This window comes from Parasteatoda tepidariorum, chromosome 5 (assembly GCF_982258835.1).
Source record: "Parasteatoda tepidariorum strain Cologne lab strain chromosome 5, Ptep-v5.0, whole genome shotgun sequence".
NCBI lineage: Eukaryota > Metazoa > Arthropoda > Arachnida > Araneae > Theridiidae > Parasteatoda > Parasteatoda tepidariorum.
In genome coordinates this window covers 80,056,946-80,078,061 of record NC_141759.1, presented here as the reverse complement: position 1 = coordinate 80,078,061, position 21,116 = coordinate 80,056,946, and the positions used below count along the sequence as shown (strand labels likewise).

The 21,116-nt window shown below is 31.5% G+C and overlaps 1 protein-coding gene across 1 annotated transcript; it reads right to left on the bottom strand.

Annotated features, from left to right (window-relative positions):
• Positions 1-1,538: 1,538 nt before the first annotated feature.
• On the bottom strand, positions 1,539-19,128 carry LOC122272284 (uncharacterized). The gene is made up of 6 exons (XM_087162671.1): positions 18,950-19,128; positions 16,314-16,366; positions 14,424-14,528; positions 10,388-10,435; positions 7,019-7,075; positions 1,539-1,720 (listed from the first exon to the last, which is right to left on the bottom strand). The coding sequence occupies exons 1-6, from the start codon at positions 19,083-19,085 to the stop codon at positions 1,670-1,672; spliced, it is 450 nt and encodes a 149-aa protein (XP_087018797.1). The 5' UTR covers positions 19,086-19,128; the 3' UTR covers positions 1,539-1,669.
• Positions 19,129-21,116: the final 1,988 nt, after the last annotated feature.

Genomic DNA, 21,116 nt, shown 5'->3' with positions numbered 1-21,116 from the left:
GCACCCTCGGTCCCTACGCAGACTGATCAAAGTAGTCACTCATCCGCGTACTGATCACAGCCAGTGATGCTTGACTTCGGTATTCAACTGGAAACCGTGTCCTTATGATCTGTCCACTGCGGAACTAGATGTTTGGAGTTAAGGGTATTTGGGAAAATAAGAATTTAAAAAAGTATAGAAACATCGGGATGCTATTTGCAAACCCTCTTTATCTAAAGAAAACCATGAAAATTAAATATTTGGCAGAATGAAGGGATTTTTTATAACAATGAATTTTAGAATATCGAACATATTATTCCTAAACTATATTTCATTATCTTTAAAATGCCACTTAAAATTCTCAAATTTCTTCAACTGTAGAAAGAAGAAATATCGTAAATTATATAAATTATTTTCTAGGTGCAGTATAATTATAATTTTCTCCAGATCCTCTACATTTTTCCAGGGTTTTATTTTTTGTCTCTTTAAAATTCCTTGCCTAGAAGGCTCCATCAAAGTTTTAAAAATAATCTGGCTCTACAATTTTGTATGCAATTATAACAATTTATGTATATTTGAATTTAGTATGATATTCACATGTAAATAAGATAAAAAACAACGTAAAAATCACAAATAATATGAGAAAAAAACTTCATGAATTCCAATTCTGCAATGTTGTAAAATGATGAATGATTAATTAATCGATAAAAATTTTATTTTCAAAGAAAATTAAAAAGAAAAAAATCAAGCTTTTTCTTTAAGATTAGAAATCAGGCCAAAATTGTTTGTTACCTAAGAGTTTTAAGATATTTTCCATTAACTGTTAATAAATAGATCCCTTGAAGTACCAGTATCACAAAATTAAATAAAAAAAATCCCCTACTGATTTTATTTTATTCATTTCTACTTTCTCAAATTGTTTGCTTATCAACGAAGAAAAATTAGGTATTGCTTTCTTTACAAGGTTAGGCCTTATTGAATTAGTTTATGGTTATCTAAATTTTCTTCTTTGGCTCAAGCAACATTTCTTATCCTTTTTTGGGACTGTCGCCAAATATAAATAGCTTCCTAGCCCCCAATTAATGAATTAATCTTTTTTAAACTGGTTGCTTTTATTTTATGTAAAATACCAATACAATTTTTCATAAATGTGTCTTTTCACCATTCAATCAATATATTGTAATAAAATTTTTCAATTTTGCTTTTTTCTTCTTTGCAAGCATTTTAATTAAATAGTTTAATAAAGATAACGGAAGTAATAAATAAATAATGGGTAATTAATCATATAAATATTTAATTGCAAGTTTCATAAATCATAACTGGTAAGAAAAGTCTTTATTCTCGAAACCCCTGCGACCCTTCCACAGAACCTAAAAGGTTCCATGGAACACTATTTGAGAATCGCTGATTTAGTATATTGAAAATACATAATCCTTTCTGTTATTTTACAATGTTCTTGGCTACATTTTCTTAGTCTGTTGTCCTCAAGCAAACGTATCTTCAAGCAAACGAAGCAAGAATATTGAAAATCAACAAAAAGAGAAGCATTTACTGTTTAAATTTATTAAGACTGCTTTTTATTTATTTATTTTTTAAGTAATCATTCGTTAAATGCTTTAATGGTCGAAAAATTGAAGTTCAATGTTTCTTTATTGAGCTACATTTTAATTCGATGTTAATATTTGATTTTTCAGCATTTTTTTTCTCCATGAAGTCTGATTAATAGTGGTATAACACAGTCCTAAAAAGAAAAGAAAACCTAAATGTTAAAAAAAAACATTTAAAAAAATATATTTCAAAATTTACAAATGTGTAAAAATAATTTCTTTTTTCATTTTTTGTACTTGCAAAAATTATTAAAACAAAATACAAACGCTTATGAATTACCGTGAAAATATGTCAAAATAATTACTTCTAAATAATTTTACAGTCTGCATATAATTTGTTTTTTCACAATACCTTATGAAAATTAGAACAACATATTTTTTTACTTTCTAAGGCATTGATTGCTGTACACTCAAATTATGAAACAGTAATTCCTTTTGTTAGCTATAATAAAATGTTAAGCGCACTGAAAAAAGGTCCGGAACAGATTACAGTAAAAAGTAGCGGCACTCAGGGGGCAGTGCATTTCAGCGTAAAATTTCATCTTTCCGGAACATGTTATGGAACGAAAATTCTGATATAGGGTAAACTAACCATTGAAGGAACACTTAAGCTTCGCTTGCCTTTTAAAAAATCATATTAATTTCAAAATTCGTAATTTTAGTTAAATGACAGTGTCAACATATTTGTTACTAATTGAAAATTATGTAAAAAAATTGTAGAGAACTTACATAATATTGTTTTAAAGCTTTGGAGGCTTAAATAACAAGTAGTAAGAAGACCAAGTGAAGGAACAGCTCTTACCAGTGAATGAACACCCAGTAAAGGAACACTTAATTTTGGTTATTTTTTAATGCTCTTTATGAATTTATAAGCCATACAAATATTAAAAAACAAGCCAATTATTGAAATGATAACATATAAATACTTGGAAAATGTTAACGTTTTTTTTGAAATCATGAATTGAAAATTAAAGTGTCAACATATTAACACATACTTATATTCACTGGGAAATCTATGCCCAGTAAAGGAACATGCCTGTTCCCTCATTGGTTAGAAGTTGTTTTTCGTATTTTTAACATACTTTTGATGCGGAACATCACTAAAGGTACTAGAAAATTAAGGTTTATCTTTTATTTTCATTAACTTAGAAAAAAAACCAGTAAAGGAACACTTGTTCCTTCACTGGTTCTTCATCGTTTGGTGATTCAGTGAATAAACACCCCTCTATCTCAGTGCTTTATTATGCTATGATGCTTAAAGAAAATAAACCGTAACTTCAGTAACTATATTTTGAATTCTCTTTTTCACAGTGTGAAAAATAAAACTATTACATGCAATTAATTCCACTTCAAACATATAAATACAAGCACTCACCTTATAATTTTTTCAAAGAAACAAGCTGTTGCAGAGAAAATAACAAATTCAAATTTTTTTTCTCCATAAAAGTCTATTTTACCAGGTATTCCAAAACATTGCTAGATGACTTCCTATTGTTTGGCAGTAAGCTATTGTTACCAATCAATCTAAAGAAAAACTTTCAAATTCCTTTTTTTAATCAATATATATGAAATGTTCCTTCACTGGGTAGTGTTCCTTCACTGGTTGGTTTACCCTACCTTAATGTTTTCAGAATAATATCGTGAAACCACTGGATTACTCTAATTAGAAAAATATTACTCTTAAAATTACGGAACATTATTTTACGTCAGAAGTGGATTTTACGGTAAAAATGGATTTTACCGATAATGCACCCAAAGTGTTGGTAATTTATAACGTAATTTGAAACGGAATTTTTCACAGTGCAACTGTGTTCAAATGGTACAGACAAACATGTTCGATTTTGTTTGCAAATTAAAACACCGAACACATTGATATATTTAATTTCGATTGCATGTATTAAAATGTTATCTTAACCCATTTTTAGTTAACGGTGCGTTAACTTACAATTTAAATTTTTTTAAATCATTGCGACGAGTAAACTTTATTTTTTAAATTTTATTTAAAAAAAACTTAAAAAAGTGAATTAAATGATTTGTTTATTGATTTGGTAATTGATTGGCACTGATATCTGAATAAATTATTTTTGTGTCTTAAATTAATGTAATTTAAGCATATTTCAATGAAAATAGTAATAATACCATATTTATTACTCATAAAAATGCCCTTAAAATTTCAATGCTTGGCATCAAATGGTTTAATAGTTTAAAAAGTTGAAAATGTTACCTTGAAAATGCTAAGTAGCTAGCGCAGATGATATTTTAATTTATGAAATCAGACACAAAAGCAAATTTTTTCCGCACAGAATTATCTAATTTTCAACAAGTTTCGAAGGAATCAACTTTCAAATTATAGGAGGAAGCTTTAGTCTAGATGTGGTCCAACAGTATATTCTTGAAAGCGGGAGTAGAATTCGCATCGACGCTCGACACCCATCGAAAGCTCTATCTCCTGAGATACCGCGGTTTTCACCCCATATGTGTTAGTTTTACTAACTGCGTATTTGGTCATAGCTCCGGACTCTTTATGCAAATCAAAACCTTTTGTCACTAAAGTTTAACCTCTTGATTGCCGAGGAAAATTTCGAGATTCATCCTCCTGCCTAGTACAATCGGTTTCAACAGAGTCATACGTTGTTTCGGTGTGTAATTGCAGAAAAGAAGAGACTCTCTCATCAATCTAAGAACTGCTTCTTTTAAAAAATAAATAAATAAATTGAACAAGAAATAACGAAATTCAAAATTTGATGTATAGTAGTATAATAATAATAGAAACAACTTATTAGAAGTCTTCTGTCGTGTGTTAGATCCTAAAATATGTAGAACACGAAGTAATGTCATATTCCGAAGTTTCTCACTCTGAAGTTGAAGAAAAATAGTTATCTAATTCAATTTCAGACATATTTGCACTAAAATTAAAACTTTCATTATCCAATTCACTTTCAGACATATTTGCACAAAAAATAAAAACTTGTATTTTCTCATTCACTTTCAGACATATTTGCACAAAAAAAACTTTTATTATTTAATACACTTTCAGCAATATTTGAACAAACAATAAAAACTTTTATTACACATGGAGATAAAAACGGAAGCGAAAGGAAAGTAAAAAAGCGCGTGCTACTCAAAAGAAACACAAACAATAACAACACTGTTATGATTTATTTTCTTGAAACTTCTTCACCCTTCCCCACTTGTCTGAAATCCTTTGAAAATACACTCAAATTCATTCTTTTGCACTCTAAAGCGGGTGGTATTAATTCTATGACTCATAGTAGCACATGGTAAAGCGCATTGACCAGTTCGTACTTTTGAAAGGTGTGTATATGTCACGGCGAATTAAAGACCGAAATCGGTGGTTGTTGAGTTTCACCGGTGAATGTCGACAAACACCAAATACGTCGGTGAAAGATCGAATATTTCATTACATTCTTGTACATTCGGATCCTCGCTGGTGTATGTCGACAATCACAGATATGCTTTGGTAAATGTCCCAAATATTTATTACATTCGATTTGATATGAATTTATTCGTGGATATAATTACATTTATTTGATATTTTAGCCCTACACTGATTTTTTTTTAAGGTTAAGTGCCAATGTCCGGTATACATTTGCCCGGTATACCCAACACTGATGTTTTTTTAAGGTTAAATGCCACTGCCCGGTATGCATTTGCCCGGTATACCCTACACTGATGTTTTTTAAGGTTAAGTGCGTCTGCCCGGTATACATTTGTCCGGTATAACCTGCACTGATGTTTCTTTAAGGTTAAGTTCCACTGCCCGGTTTACATTTGCCCGGTATACCCTACACTGATGTTTTTTTAAGGTCAAGTGCCGTTACCCGGTATATATTTGCCCGATACTCCAAAAACTGATGTTTCTTCTAATCTATCGTCAGTAAGTATTAAAATATAGAATAAATATAAATATATTAAATAAATATAATAATATTAAGGAATAAATTAATATAAAATTGGATATAACAAATATTTCGGACATTCACCAAAGCGACTACGTGAATGTTGACATTCACCGGTGAATGTCGACATTCTCCAGATTTCGGTGCTTCACCGTAACATATATACGCCAGGGGCAGTTAACGCGTCAGCTTAGCTAAGTCCGCTCTAGACAAGGAGTTAAAACGTGTCTATTTTAAGACAAGATCCTATTATTAAGATATGTTTTTTTAACATTCTTCAATTTCATAATAATCAAATAAATGAGCTTAACATTTTCAATATCTATGGATCATGTCTCTTTGACTATGGAATACGCAAAGTCATAAAAATTTCTCGTTAGGAAATCAGCTACTATTCCGTTTCTGGTAGGCCGTAAAAACTTACTAATTTAGTACTGGAAATTAAATACATACATTAATATTCAAGGAACCTATTTCATATTTTTACTTTACATATTACCAGAGCCGAGTTGGCTCAGGGAATGGAGCAGTTGTTTTACAATGAGGTGAACCAGGTTCGATGCCAGGTTCATCCCAGCGATGACTGGTCGATATGAATTCCGCACTCGGCTCGTAAAGACTATAGTGCTTTAATAAAACGTTTCCAGTGGTCTAACGGTTTTCTTGATTTTCCTCTCCATGTAACGAAAACAAAGGTGATTTCCATCAAAGTCCTCCTCGAAGACTAATCTCCCCCAATGTATGATCCAGGAGTTCTCTTGTGTTTTAAGTGTGATTCAAAATTTCAAGGATATGGAGTTGAGCATTGATGGGCCTGGTGTTTAAAGCCGGTTATAAAGTAAAATAAAATACGTTTTATCACAATATGTTACACGTCATCGGAAGCAATGATAGTTTTGTGTTTTTTTACGATCTCTGGAAACGAAATAGTGCCGAAATAGCACTTAAAAAATGTATGAAATAGTGAACTCTTCGTATAGAAGGTCTAACATTCTACAATTGAAATGTGACCCTTTCAGAACCGTGTTTACATGTACATGGAAACGCTATATTCTGCCTTACCATCTCACAATATCCAACATGGAACGAGCCCTCCTGATTCTATAGGCCCAGGAATACACGGATGCTACCTCAATATGGAACTTTTACGTATACATCTAGCATTAGATCGTATACGTAATCGTATCGTATCGTATCGTATACGTGCCGTATCGTATCCTTACTGAATAAGTAAAAACTCTTATGTTTGCGGGTCAACAGAAATGTTTTTTTCTTTATCTGCCTGTCTTGAATGGGTTAAGAATCACAATTTAGTTAGCAATTTTTTTAGTAACTACTGTATGAATAAATACTAGTTTTATTAATAAATTTATAAATCTTTATCTCAAAAATATTAAATATTAATTCTAGAAATAAATAAAGTTACATAATAAATAAATACATGTTAAATAATTCATTTATAAATAAATATATCCCATTATTAAATTATTTAAAATACCAAGTGATACTTACAGTCATTTCTGTCATTTTTTTGCATGATTGAACTTGCATAAAATCAGCACACGTTGACTGAAAATGTAAAAGCATATTTATATGTAAAAAATGTAAAAGCATGTATATGATTTAAAAGCTGATTTATCATTAGTAAAGTTAATAAATATTTCATTCTATAGAAAAACTGACGCTAAAACCATGATACAATTCCACAAACCTGTTAAAAATGACTACACATTTGTTTTGTTCAACTTTTTGTTTTTACATATTTTGAATAAATGTTTCGATGGCTGTCTATTTTATTGTTTTCAAAATGCTATTTCTATACTTTCAGAGATAGAAGTATTTTATCTAATTACGTTATCACGATATTCATAATATATATAAAGTCCATTACATTATGACAAACCCTCCATCTATAACAATGGGCTCGCCAAGGTTTTCCTGGTTTCTCGCCCAGGAATAATGTTTTCATGGGTCACATTAGGACCCATAATCCTCATAGAACAATCCCTGGTGTCTGTAAGCTACTTGAACATAGTTGCAGACCTGGTTCACCCATTAATGGCAATAGTTTTTCCTGCGGGGGATGGTGTTTACCAACAGGATAATGCACCATGTCATAAAGGTCGAATCGTCGAGGAACATTCCAGTGTCTTTCAAGTCATGTCTTGGCCCCCAAATTGACCTGACTTTAATCCAATAGAGCATTTGTGGTCCTACTTGGATAGCAAAATTCGTGCTGCCACGCTACCCCCTCGCAATGTGAGGGAATTGCAGGACCAGTTGGTGAGCGCTTGGTACCAGATACCTCAGACTACCTATCAGCACCTTGTGGAAACAATGCCACGGAGGGTGCTAGCAGTTTTGAGGGCTAAAGCTGGTCCTACATGTTATTAGCAGGGTGGTCATAATGTAATGGCTCTTCGGTGTATATCTTAATATCTCCCCCTAAAAATTAACCTATAATATTCAAACTTTGTCAGGTATTATATTATAATATACTGTAGTATCATACCAATATGGGAATTATTATGGACAAATTAGGGAGCCTACAATTGACCCAATCTTGATGCTTCGCGAACTTTCTCAAAAATACACTAATCTTGCAGTGCAGATGATATTTTAAGTAATGAAATCAGACACAAAACCCTACTTTCTCTGAATAAACACGCCTTCTTTTCAAAGGATTTCGATTTATGGAACTTTCGGCCGATGTCCCACAGAAACAATTGATTGATATAAATATTAATTTTTATTAAGTAGTTGCAATTGCATTACCTCCACACTGTCCTTGATACAGATTGATGTTTTCTGATACGGTAAGATATATGTTTTTATTGTATACATAAGTACATACCTTAAAATTGCAAAGAAAGATGGAAAATTAGAAATTATTATCAAAGTCGAATATAAAAAGCCTTTTTTATCATATTTTTCAGCACTTAAAATGCATTATCAAGAGAGCTTAAAACGGGTAATTAGGGAAATCCGCAAAATTACAACTCTTCATCAGTGTATCCAAAATTTTTAAAAATGATCATTCTATATCAAACTAACTATCTAACTATCAGACTACAATTAACGCCAAAAAAAATAGTTAATATTTTGAAATATTCAAAGAGTTAAAGTAGTATTTCCCATAATTACAGACATAAAAATTTATTATGAGATCAAAGCTTGGCGAGCGGACGCTAATTCGAAAATCACAGTTAAATTAACCACCATTCCATATTTGAGAAAAACCCGTATGAATTTTTTCATTGCCGGAGGAGAAATATAGCACACGTGTTCTACAGAAAAAGATCATCTTCTTCGACGGGTAACCCTTCAACCTCGGTAGTAATTGAATGCTACAGTAGAATTAGGAAACAATCAACTAAACTGCTGTTTTTTCCTCCACAATATTTTGGTAAATGTGGATTCGTCGTGGTTTTTCTCAAGAATTTCATTCCAAGGCTTTCATCGTGTTTGTCTTTACTTTTCTAATTCTTCCTCTTCCTCAGCACTACAGCCTAAAGCAAGCCAATGTTTATCAGTCTTACTCCTCCTATAAATACAATTTACTGCAAATTTTCTTCGTCTGCTAACTCTTAATGATCTCAAATTCTTTTAAACGCAATCTAACCACCTCGTAAGAGGTCAGCCTCGTTTTTTTCTACCTTCGATCTTCGAGAATGTCTAATTTTGAACATTCAGAGGTATTAATTTGTTATGGCAACTTGGAGGACTTTGTGATCCGGACAGATTTAACGTGCACCAGTCACCATTTAATAAAATGAGGATTCTTCGAACGGCTGGATTCGAACTCCCGTTCTCAAAGACGTCCTACCAACCAGGCTATCACGTCCCGCCTTTGGTGTTCATCTGTGTATCTCTTACAGCTATCTTAAATAAAAGGAATGATAACTAGTCTCTTTGTCAAAGGTCTCTCACTGAATAGAAAACATCTGATACACTGGACATCAGGTAAGCTCTACACTTAAGGCTTCGAAATGTTATTCATTAGGTTATCGACAAGCTTGCACTGGATATCAAGTTCAAACTTCACCTCAAATTTCTTTGTCCTGGTAATACAAACCGCAAGTTGCTTTGAATGATACAAAAAGAGGGTATATCTAAATTCTTTTTCGTTTATTGTTTCAAGAGTTTGCCTTAGCGAACGAATCGAATCAACTGTATGATCTAATTAGTGATCTTTTATTAAGTATAATTTACCTTTTTAAAGAGCTATCCCCCTTAACGTCTTTTATGTGACTGTGAAAACTTTCCTTGTGATTTTTGTATTAGGTGTTTGATGGAATAATTTAGCCTGTTTGGATCAATTATCTTTACTTTCATACCTTTCTTTAATATAATTAAAGTTAGTAAAATAAATGCTTTAAATATTTACAATTCAAAACATGTGACTGTAACGTACAATCAGTAATCACCTTGCTTTCATGCACTTTTGTATCTAAGCTCATTGATTAAAAATATATGTACTTCATTGAACTAATAATGCGTTTCATATTGAATGGTAATTTAAAAATATTAATTTCTAAAAATGTAAGTATTTCCACAATTCTTTAAGAGAAATTTTCTGGAACAAACATAATTTTCGGAAAGGAAAGAAATTTAATCAATTGATGTAGTTTCTTTCAGAATACATACACATGCCCAATAAACTGAATATACACATGCCCAATAAACTCTGAAGGATATAGGAATTTTTCTATAAAACTCTGACGAGCACTTAAAATATATGAGATAATCTTTTAAATATTAAAATATCAGAGGCCCTAATTTTAGTTTCGATAATTTTTTTTCTTTTTTTCAGCACTTTGCAGCATATACCTTCTAAAACAGTATTTAAACATACAAAATAAGTTTATTACAAATACTTACTGAATATTCTTCTAACATTTGCTGCAGATGATGGATGAAAAATTCATGCTTAAAAAGAGAAATATACCTTAGATAAATTGCTATAATATAATTTTTTTCTCATAAAAAGTTAATTTAATGATTAAAATTCATAATAAGTTCAAGATCAACGTCCTTTTCAACGTAAACGAGATTTTTAAGGAACCCCAAGAAACAGAAGCTAAAAGAAATTTCTGATACTATATCAAAATGTACTAAATATATACACCAAAGAGCCATTACATTATGATCACCCTGCTTATAACATGCAGGACCATCTTTAGCCCTCAAAAATTGCTAGCACCCGCCGTGGCATTGATTCCACAAGGTGGTAGTCTGAGGTATCTGGTACCAAGCGCTCACCAATTGGCTCACCAACAGCACGAATTTGATTTTCCAAGTAGGACCACAAATGCTCTATTGGATTAAGGTCAGGTGAATTTGGGAGCCAAGGCATGACTTGAAATTCACTGGAATGTTCCTCGACGATTCGACCCTTATGACATGAGGCATTATCCTGTTGGTAAACACCATCCCTCGCAGGAAAAACTGTTGCCATGAATGGGTGAACCTGGTCTGCAACTATCAGGTAGCTTACAGACGTCAGGGATTGTTCTATGAGGATTATGGGTCCTAATGTGCCCCATGAAAACATTGTTCCTAGGCTAGAAACCATGAAAATCTGGGTGAGCCCATTGTTATAGATGGAGGGTGATCATAATGTAATCGCTCTTCGGTGCATATATATATATATATATATATATATATATATATATATATATATATATATATATATATATATATATATATATATATATAGTGGATTAGATTTGCGTATACCGGATGACCAGAAAGTAATGTCGTTTTGGTGCATTTGATATTTGTCATCAAGATTTTATTTTCAATCAATAATGTATTCACCCTCATCTACAACAACCTTTCAATGCCGGATCGAAAATGAATCGAAAGGGATTTAAAAAAACTGAATTGGATTTTAAGACTAACGAATATTTATCAATTCGTCAGATTTTATTGCGTTTTTGTTCCGTTTATTACAAAAAATTGTGGGAAATGGGATACACTGTAAAAAAAAATTCCGCATTAAATTGCGTTAGAATTGCCGGCCTATTTCACCGTTAAATCCATTTTCACCGGAACATGTTACGGATTAAAAAAATCTGATATACTATATTGCAACTTTTACAGTAATTATTACCGCAAAATCAGTGACTCATTACTGTAAAAAATATGGCATAATATTTTCTGACGAAATTGGATTTTACTGTAAAATGGAATTTGTGAATGATGCACCCAAAGTGCGGGTACTTTATAACATAATTTGATCCAAGATTTATTACAATGTACCCTAACTACCGAATAATTTTGGCGACCAGATGAATTTCATTAAACACCGGTGTTAATGATAGGAAAACAGAGGGTCTGGTACATTTCCCCGACATAAGTTGTCAATAGCTCGGTTGCTCGATACCTCAATTTCTCGATTCCGTTTGCCCGCCAACTCATTTGTCCTCTGTCCAACGGAGGCAATTGCTCGTGAGCTCATTTTTACGTCAAGTACGTTTGTCAGATAGGTATGTTTGCCCAACTACTCATTTGTTCAACGGTGCGTATTTGTTCCAAAAAAAAAAAGAGGAAAAGAAAAAAAACGGAAATTTGGACTAATTGACAGATAAATATTATGTAATAAATCATTAGTTTTTGAAAAATTCTAATTATGCTCTCTTCGTTCTTTAGTACAGCCCTCCATTAAAACCACCTTGCCCATACAACTGATACATTAAGTTTCGTTTTTTTATTCCACAGACGCAATTATATTTTAACGCCTATCAGAACGTTCAGATTGAATGTTTTCATTTTAATTAAGCAACCGAGATTTAGTAATTTGATTCCTTGTAGGAAAAATGATGCGTATGTTAGAATGCTGTTGTTGTAGTTCATTTACGTCGCACTAGAGCAGCACAATGGGCTGTTGGCAACGGTCTGGGAAACATCCCTGAGGATGATCCGAAGACATGCCATCACAATTTTGATCCTCTGCAGAGGGGATGGACCCCCCCGCATCGGTAGCCCGACGACCTGCATGTGAAGTCGAGCACTTTATGGTAGAACAGTTTAACGAGGACTAATATCACACACCCTCGGTCCCTACGCAGACTGATCCAAGTGGTCACCCTCCCGCACACTGATCGTAGCCAGTGATGCTTGACTTCGGTGATCTGCTGGGAACCGTGCCTTAATAATCAGTCCACTACCGGACTGCGTATGTTAGATTCTTATTGGAAGTAGTCGTAATCTGCAATCAGAATACCAAGAATATAATAAATATGAATACGTATTATAAAAAATAAAGAGAAATATTCTATGAACAATAGCGAAAAATAACAAAAAACTAAACTCATTTCCCCTAAATTGCAGCTCTGACTGGTGAATGAAACTGCCAGACAAATAATTTGACAGGCAATTCGACATCTCGGAAAATGTATCGTCAGGCAATCATACTTGCTCGACAAATGAGTCTTTAGAAAATCAGAGTCGCGTATTTGAGTTGTCGGGCAACCGAATGTCGGGAAAATGACTGGATCAGAAAACAAAAATGTGGTATAAAGTTTATCTTTGCCCTGCGAGTACTTTTAAATGCTGTTTGATCTAATATCAACACTACAGCATTTAAAATACTCACTATATTATTGTTATACAATTTTAAAATTGTTAAAATAATGTGGTTATTAATTATTAAGGTATGAAATTTCTTAATTTTGAAGTGGTAACTGTTGATGGTGCCTCCGTGGGGGCATCGGAGTACAAAAGGTTAATTTTTAGCAATCTGAGGGTTACAATTATGATGTTATCAAAAATTTCATCAAATTCCTGAAAGTAACTCAGTTTCAGTAGCAATCGTTGCATTTCCGAGGTGTTTATTCATTAACGTAATTAAAACTTATGAAGGAAATAGGGTAAACTAACCAGTGAAGGAACACTTAAGCTTCGCTTGCCTTTTAAAAAATCATATTAATTTCAAAATTCTTAATTTTAGTTAAATGGCAGTGTCAACATATTTGTTACTAATTGCAAATTATTTAAAAAAAAATTGTAGAGAACTTACATAATTTTGTTTTAAAGTTTTGGAGGCTTAAATAACAAGTAGTAAGAAGACCAAGTGAAGGAACAGCTGTTACTAGTGAATAAACACCCATTAAAGGAACTCTAAATTTTGGTTATTTTTTAATGCTCTTTATGAATTTATAAGTCATACAAATATTCAAAAACAAGCCTATTCTTGAAATTATAACGTATAAATACTTGGGAAATGTTAACTTTTTTTTTGTAATCATGAATTGAAAATTAAAGTGTCAACATATTAACACATACTGTTCATTCACTGGGAAATCTATGCCCAGTAAAGGAACATGCCCGTTCCCTCACTGGTTAGAAGTTGTTTTTCGTATTTTTAACATACTTTTGATGAGGAACATTACTAAAGGTACAAGAAAATTAAAGTTTATATTTTATCAATAGTTATATAATTAGCTTAGAAAAAAACCCAGTAGAGGAACACTTGTTCCTTCACTGGTTTTTCATCGTTTGGTGATCCAGTGAATAAACACCCCCTTATCTCAGTACTTTATTATGCTATGATGCTTAAAAAAATAAAACGTAACTTCAATAACTATATTTTGAATTCTCTTTTTCACAGTGAGAAAAATAAAACTATTACATGCAATTTATTACACTTCAAACATATAAATGCAAGCACACACCTAATAATTTTTTCAAAGAAACAAGGTGTTGCAGAGATAATAACAATTTCAAAATTTTTTCCAGAGAAGTCTATTTGACCAGGTAATGCAAAACATTGCTAGATGACTTCCTATTGTCTGGCAGTAAGCTATTGTTACCAATCAATCTAAAGAAAAACTTTCAAATTCTTATTTTTAATCAATATATATGAAATGTTCCTTCACTGGTTGGTTTACCCTACGTAGCTTTTTCCCCTTACCTGCTGATCTTTATCCATGTTGCAGAAATCATTATATGCTGCTTCTGAGTCTGACCATTCTCTGTTGGCAACATCTCCCATAATCTTCAGCATCTTCGTTACTGTCTTTATAAAAAAAGTTATTATTCATTCAGAAGGAAGCCAGAAGAAAAAAAAGTTATCATCCTAATAACTTAGATGTTTTTGATTAGATTTTCATTTTCAAGTTTCCAATATTAAAATTGAAATAGATTAGATTACATTGGTTCATTGGTGCTTGATTAGTGCTTATTGAGAACCTGAAAATTACTTTTTATCAATGAATATTGCTACCTTTTCCAATGGATTTTAACTCTCAGAACGCAAGGTAGGGGAAACGGCAGTCTTAAAATATGGTCACAATAGCTTAGTCCGGAAAGTGGCCAAAAGTTTAGGCCACTGCTTATTAGTTTCCATGTTTACTTACTTCGCCTCGTTTCGGGAACTTTTTAAGCGAATCGAAAAATCTTAAAAATCGTTTTACAAGTAAAATAACTTATTCGTTCCTGCAGTAAAAATAACTTTTTATTAATTTGTTACTGTTTTATTTAATTATTTTGTACTATAATAGCCGAAAAAAATTCGAAGGGTGGGGTTTACAAATTCTAATTATATTTTAATCCGCATAATTTCAATTCACAAAATTAGCGGAATCGATCAATTAGGTTTTGAGTTAAAAGTGTTAAAAAAAATTATTTTCAGATTTTTATTTTTGAATACCTAACCCGATTTCGTTCCATTTTGTAATTTGTCACCTAATTTTGCAAAAAAAAGTATACCTTGCAATTTAAATTTACTAAGAAAAATGTAATCTTTGAATGAAGAAGTTTTATTATAGTGTTTAAAAAATATCTATTTGCTTAAAAATCTTACAGATGTAGCGAAAATGCGAGAGAAGTTTGAGTATTTCCTTCACTAAGCTAAACGTTAAAATCCTTGAAAAAGCACGAAAATAATTCAATTTCTTCATTTTTTACTCTGCATAATGTACTGTGTGTAAAAAAAATTAAACATACAGAATAACTTTTAATCTATTGTTCGTTTTGGCTAAAATTACTTACTTCTCAGCAGTTAAATGAAAGTATTTCCTGTAAGCTTAAATTTAATTTAAAATCTTGATTTCCCTTAACAACAAATTTATGTTGGGCCCTTTCAAAATTATTTTACTGGTTCAATTTAATATTCTCTTTACACTAATTTATTTATTGAATATTTTATTAATAAAATAAGTTTTAACATTCAATATTGCTGTTTTTAAAAAAAATGATAACAGTGTTCATTAGTATGCAATTGGAATCTATAACTTAGAGGCATACTTTTTAAATATTGTAAGCTTATTGTTAGCTTCCTCTAAAAGCAAATTTATTTTTTACCTCTATTCCGAATCATAATGATCATTAATGTTCTTGTGAGCTACTTAGTATATTTCAGCACTAAGTGTGTGTAGTAAAAATTGAAATATTTAAAAAATAAAACATTATATTAAATTCTAGAGCTTAAACTGTATACATTAATTCTTAAAATATGTGCAATTGCCCCAAAATGCATTAAAAAATGAATTTTGCAAACTATTTATGCAACAAATATTCAGTATTTGGTTCAAAAGTCAAATATTTGGTTCGGCCTAATAATAATTGTGGCATTTTTGTTGCTGCTAGGTAACGGTACTATCTGGGTTAGAGCCATTTGAAATTTAGTAGCAGTAGAAAATAATGTTTACATCGATAAATGTTATAATTTTTAAAATGCATCAAAAAGTTACGAATTTTGCAATGGAACGTCAATATATTAAGATTCTAGCTATAAAACGGTACCTATTTCTTCAAATTTGTTTTTATACATAAACTTAAAAAAAAAAAAAAAAATTCTTACCTCATCAGATGCCAGTTTTTGGCATTTATCATACTTATCAAGGGCGTCTTTATCTGAAAAAAAAAACATTCATTTTCAAAAATTATCTAATTTACGAGTTTCAAAATGGTCTAGACAAACAAATATTAAGATATACGTTGATTAAATTCATATTTCAATGAGAATGTTTTCTCTTTTGTAAGCGTATGAGGAAAAACATAATTAATTATTTACAAATGACTTTGGTAAAGTATTGATGGTAATAGAGTATTATATTGGTAAAATTATTTTTTTAAATTGCATCTGAGGAAATTTATTCAGCTAACAATAAGCAAAAAGAAGTTTTTTGGAGGATGGTTTGTGAGCATATAGAACATACTTTTGATATCGGTAAGCGAAGTAAATTTAAAAAACACTTTGAATTGTACTTATACTCCTTTACATTTTTAAAGTTCCGAAATATTTTTCTGTCTTTGGGGGGGGGGGAGGGAATAAAATTAAAAATAATATTAGTGAAAATGTTAAAAAAATGGTTATTCTTTTCAAAAATAGATCAAACAAAAAATAATCAGCATTTTCAAACTTAATATCTTTTCTCATAATATGAACATAATACAAAAAATATATCAAACTACATTAGAAATTTAATTTGTGATTATTGAAATTAGTGGATGCGGTCCTATTTGCTTCCGTGAAGCTCTTTTGAAGCTCATGAAAATAAAATGAGAACAGGATAAAGTGGATTTAGACCGGTTAGCTGGGATTGAAAGGTCTGTTGGAGTTCGATCTAGAAACTGTGAGATATAATTAAAATATTAAATATTTAGTAGCATACAATATATCATTCATGAGCCGTGATGGCTCAGGGGATAGAACGTTCGCCTTCGAATAAGGCGAACCGGGTTCGAATCCCAGCAATGGCTGGTAGATACGAAATCCGCATCCTGCTTTCACCGACCACAGTGCTGAAGGTAAATATTCTCAGTTTTAGACGGATCATGGGTTAGAGTTCCCTTGCCTTCAGGCTAACCGTGGGAGATTTTCGTGGTTTTCCTCACCGTGTAACGCAAATGTTGGTTAGTTCCATCAAAAAAGCCCTTCTCGAAGGCAAATTTTTCTCCAGTACTTGATCCAGGAGTTCCCTTGCCTTCTGAATTGATTTAAAAATTACAAGGCTACGGAATTGAACACTAGCAGTCGTAAACCCGAAATATTGGGTGGGTCGGTTGTTCAAAGCTGGTTACAAAATAAAATTCATTCTAGAAAAGACATAAATTTCATTCTAATCATTCTTGAAAAGGTATTACCTTTTTTAATAAATGATTTAAGAATATTATGCTTGTAATTGACATGCGATATAATTATCTTTTTCTTCCGCTGCTCTGCAGCTTTCGTGTGCCACATAACGCATGAAGGTAACACACATGAAGGAGACGCACATGAAGGAGGATGGAGAGACATGGTAATGCCTGGTTTACCCAGAGAGCAGAGGCTATTGAGACGAAACATAACAGTTTCACTAATAGATTATATCCTTATTGTTTGTTAAGTTATGAAGCTTTTAAGAACGTATAATGAGATGGGTTAAAAATAACTTTCATAAGCGTAACGTGTATTAATCAACAGCAACAAACACATCAAAATGGTAGGTCCTTCTTCTTGAATAATAAAGTGTAGTTCAGAATTTTTCGGCTAGAAATCATAACTAATTTCGAAGCAATCGAGCTTACACCATTTCTTTCTAACCACGTAGTCGATTAAATTTCGGCCTCATTTTTTCCTTTTTTGATTGAAAGTACTCATTGTCTCTAGTCATAACTGTTACCAAGATTTCGATTTACTTGGATTTATAAAAGAAATGAATGAGCAATTTCAATTGTTATGTTGAACTAATTGATTCATCTATAATCAAACAAGTTAATCTTTTTAGGAGAAAACATGAAGTTTAACCTAGAAAGACGAACATGAAAACGGTTGGAGAAAGAAGGGAGTAAAGTAATAAGCACCCCTATGTCCAATTTTCGCCCCCATCCATATAGTTAAAGCAGACATGAGGAAATCGAAACAGATGTATTTAACCGAATGTAATATATTAGATAATACATTATATTAGGTATACATTTAGATAATTAATTTGAAAAATTTGTGTGAAAATTTGCTGAAAATAATGAAAGTAAATTTGTTTAAGAAAATCCAATAATACTTTGATATTTTCTGTTTTAAACAAAATTTTTTTTTTCAAAACTAGTCACGGAAAGGTTTTTAAAAGCATTTAAATTTAAAATTACAACAAAGTTCAAGGAAATGTAAGTATGTTTTGCTTACATTTCCTTGAATGTACTCCTTTGAATTAATGTACTCCTTTGTTTTATGAATGTTATTATGAATGTTATGTACGTTATTATGAATGTATGAATGTTAATTATAAATGTACTCCTTTGTTTTATGTATAGTCACTTAGGAAAATTATCCTTTTTTTAAACTCACTTACTCGCTTAACTCCTTAAACTCACTCACTTACTTACTTACTTAACAGACTAAACTCACTTACTTACTCACTTACTTAACTCAGTTACTTACTAACTAAACTTACTTATTGATAAGGTGCAATAATTACAACGCACACGTTAACGATATAAACATAAAAGTATTCTCACCCTCTAATTTGCATTTAATCCATTTTATGCAAGATTCAAAGTATTCACCATCACCTATGTCTCCCGAACTTGAAGACATGTTAAAACCATTTACAATGGTCAAAACAATAATAGTTAATGTTAAATTAATTTTCATCTTAACAACAATGATTATTTACTGCCTTATTTTAATATCTATATTCGGCTATCTATACTCAACTCCTCTGAATCAGCTTTAAATATGTTAAAATTAGCTGTTTAAACAATAAAGCGTGTTGAGAAATATTGTGGATTTATTGAATAGGTAAGTTTTGTCTAAAACAGTGCGAAATTCACTTTACGTGGGGATCTATTTCCCTATTTTTTGTTTGGAACTTTGGATTTTAAAGAAAAATTAGAAAAATAAACTCTATTTCGATTGCACTATTTTTTTGATCAAAATATAATCTATTATAATTTATTTTGATATTGTTGGTTTGTATACAACGATGACATTTTTGTAAATTCATTTCATTTTCTGCATTTCCTTTCAATAAAATATATCCCATTCATTTTAATTCCTTTAGTGGAGCAGCATTGTTCTTTCTAGATGCATGGTTTAAAATGTTTTCCATTGTAGATTTCATTCTGTTTTCCTTTCCTTTTGAAGGACGTAAAGTTTATCACGCTCGTGCTACGTTTTTTTTCCGTTCATATACTAGAAAAATAATTATTGAATATAAAGCAAATTCTAACATTATGCAGCATAGCTAGACATGTTGCGTTTTGCTCGTTTTTAATAAGTTCATAAGAAGTACTGGAAAATGGTAAGATTGGTATAATGGTAAGTAAATGATTAGGTATGTAACGGAGTGGTAAAAGGGTAGTTCTTGGTTATTGAAATGATTTTAAACTTTTCATTCTAGAATTAAAACGATTCAAGCTTTACGCGTCATCCAGAACTGACCACCATTTAAAATGTAAGCACTTTAGCTAATGGGATAGTTGTTAAAATTTTGATTGACTTAACTTTTTTTCTGTGTTATAAGAAATCATGAATTATTTTGGATAAAAAACTTTTTTTAAATATTCTAAAAGACTATGTCGAATGTTTAAAATTGTGAGAAATAATTAAGGAAGTTAAAATTGGTATTTCTGACACCGTTTATACTGCCAAACTCTTGCTGAAGCTCGCCAATATTGGTATCGAGACAACATGTTTAGATCCTTCCATGGTTTACTCCTCTAGCTTATATGTAGGGTCAGGTAAGGTAGATGCTTCTCGAAATGCGGTATGATAGAAACTGGATTTGCACAGGGTTCAATACCCAGTTGCACCCTCTCCAATATCTACATCAATGATCTTGTCAAAAAACTCAAAACAATTCTGGAATTAGATACCTGCTCTATGCTGACAACCACGTGATCGGGTTTGAAATCCCCAAGAAACAAGCTGCACAAAAAATTAGTCATGGCTTTAATTTAGCTTCAGATGTCTTAGAGCAATTAGAGGAAAATAATATGAAAGTTGACATGGACAAAACAGTTTCTTCCCTTTTGAAAAAGTCGAGGTATAAATGAGGTATAAACGAGGTATATTTTAAAGGTATAAAGGAGGTTGTTATTTAAATACGTCGTTAAGGTTGAAAAGGGTGCAAATGAATACCACAAAATCAACCTTAAATATACCTTAAATATACCTCCAGAGGTATATATGTTTCAACCTGAGGTGTTTAATTTTACATCTGTGGAGAGGTAGATATCTACTACTTTAGTTTCATTTTCAACCTTAGGTTATTACTTATCAGCCTGAAGTATATTTTTTTACACTTGTGGAAGTACTTATTCAACAACTTAAGGTGTGTCATTTTACACTTCTGGTTGTTATAAATCAACCTCAGGTGCATTTTGTTCTATCTGAGTTAATTATTTTTCAACCTCAGGTACATAATTTTATGCTTGTAGAGGTATATATTTATCAACCTGTGGTGTGTCGCTTCACACTTCTGGTTGTTATAAATCAACCTCAGGTGCATTTTGTTCTATCTGAGGTAATTATTTTTCACCCTCAGGTATTTAATTTTATGCTTGTAGAGGTATATATTTATCAACCTGTTGTGTGTCGCTTCACACTTCTGGTTGTTATAAATCAACCTCAGGTGCATTTTGTTCTATCTGAGGTAATTATTTTTCACCCTCAGGTATTTAA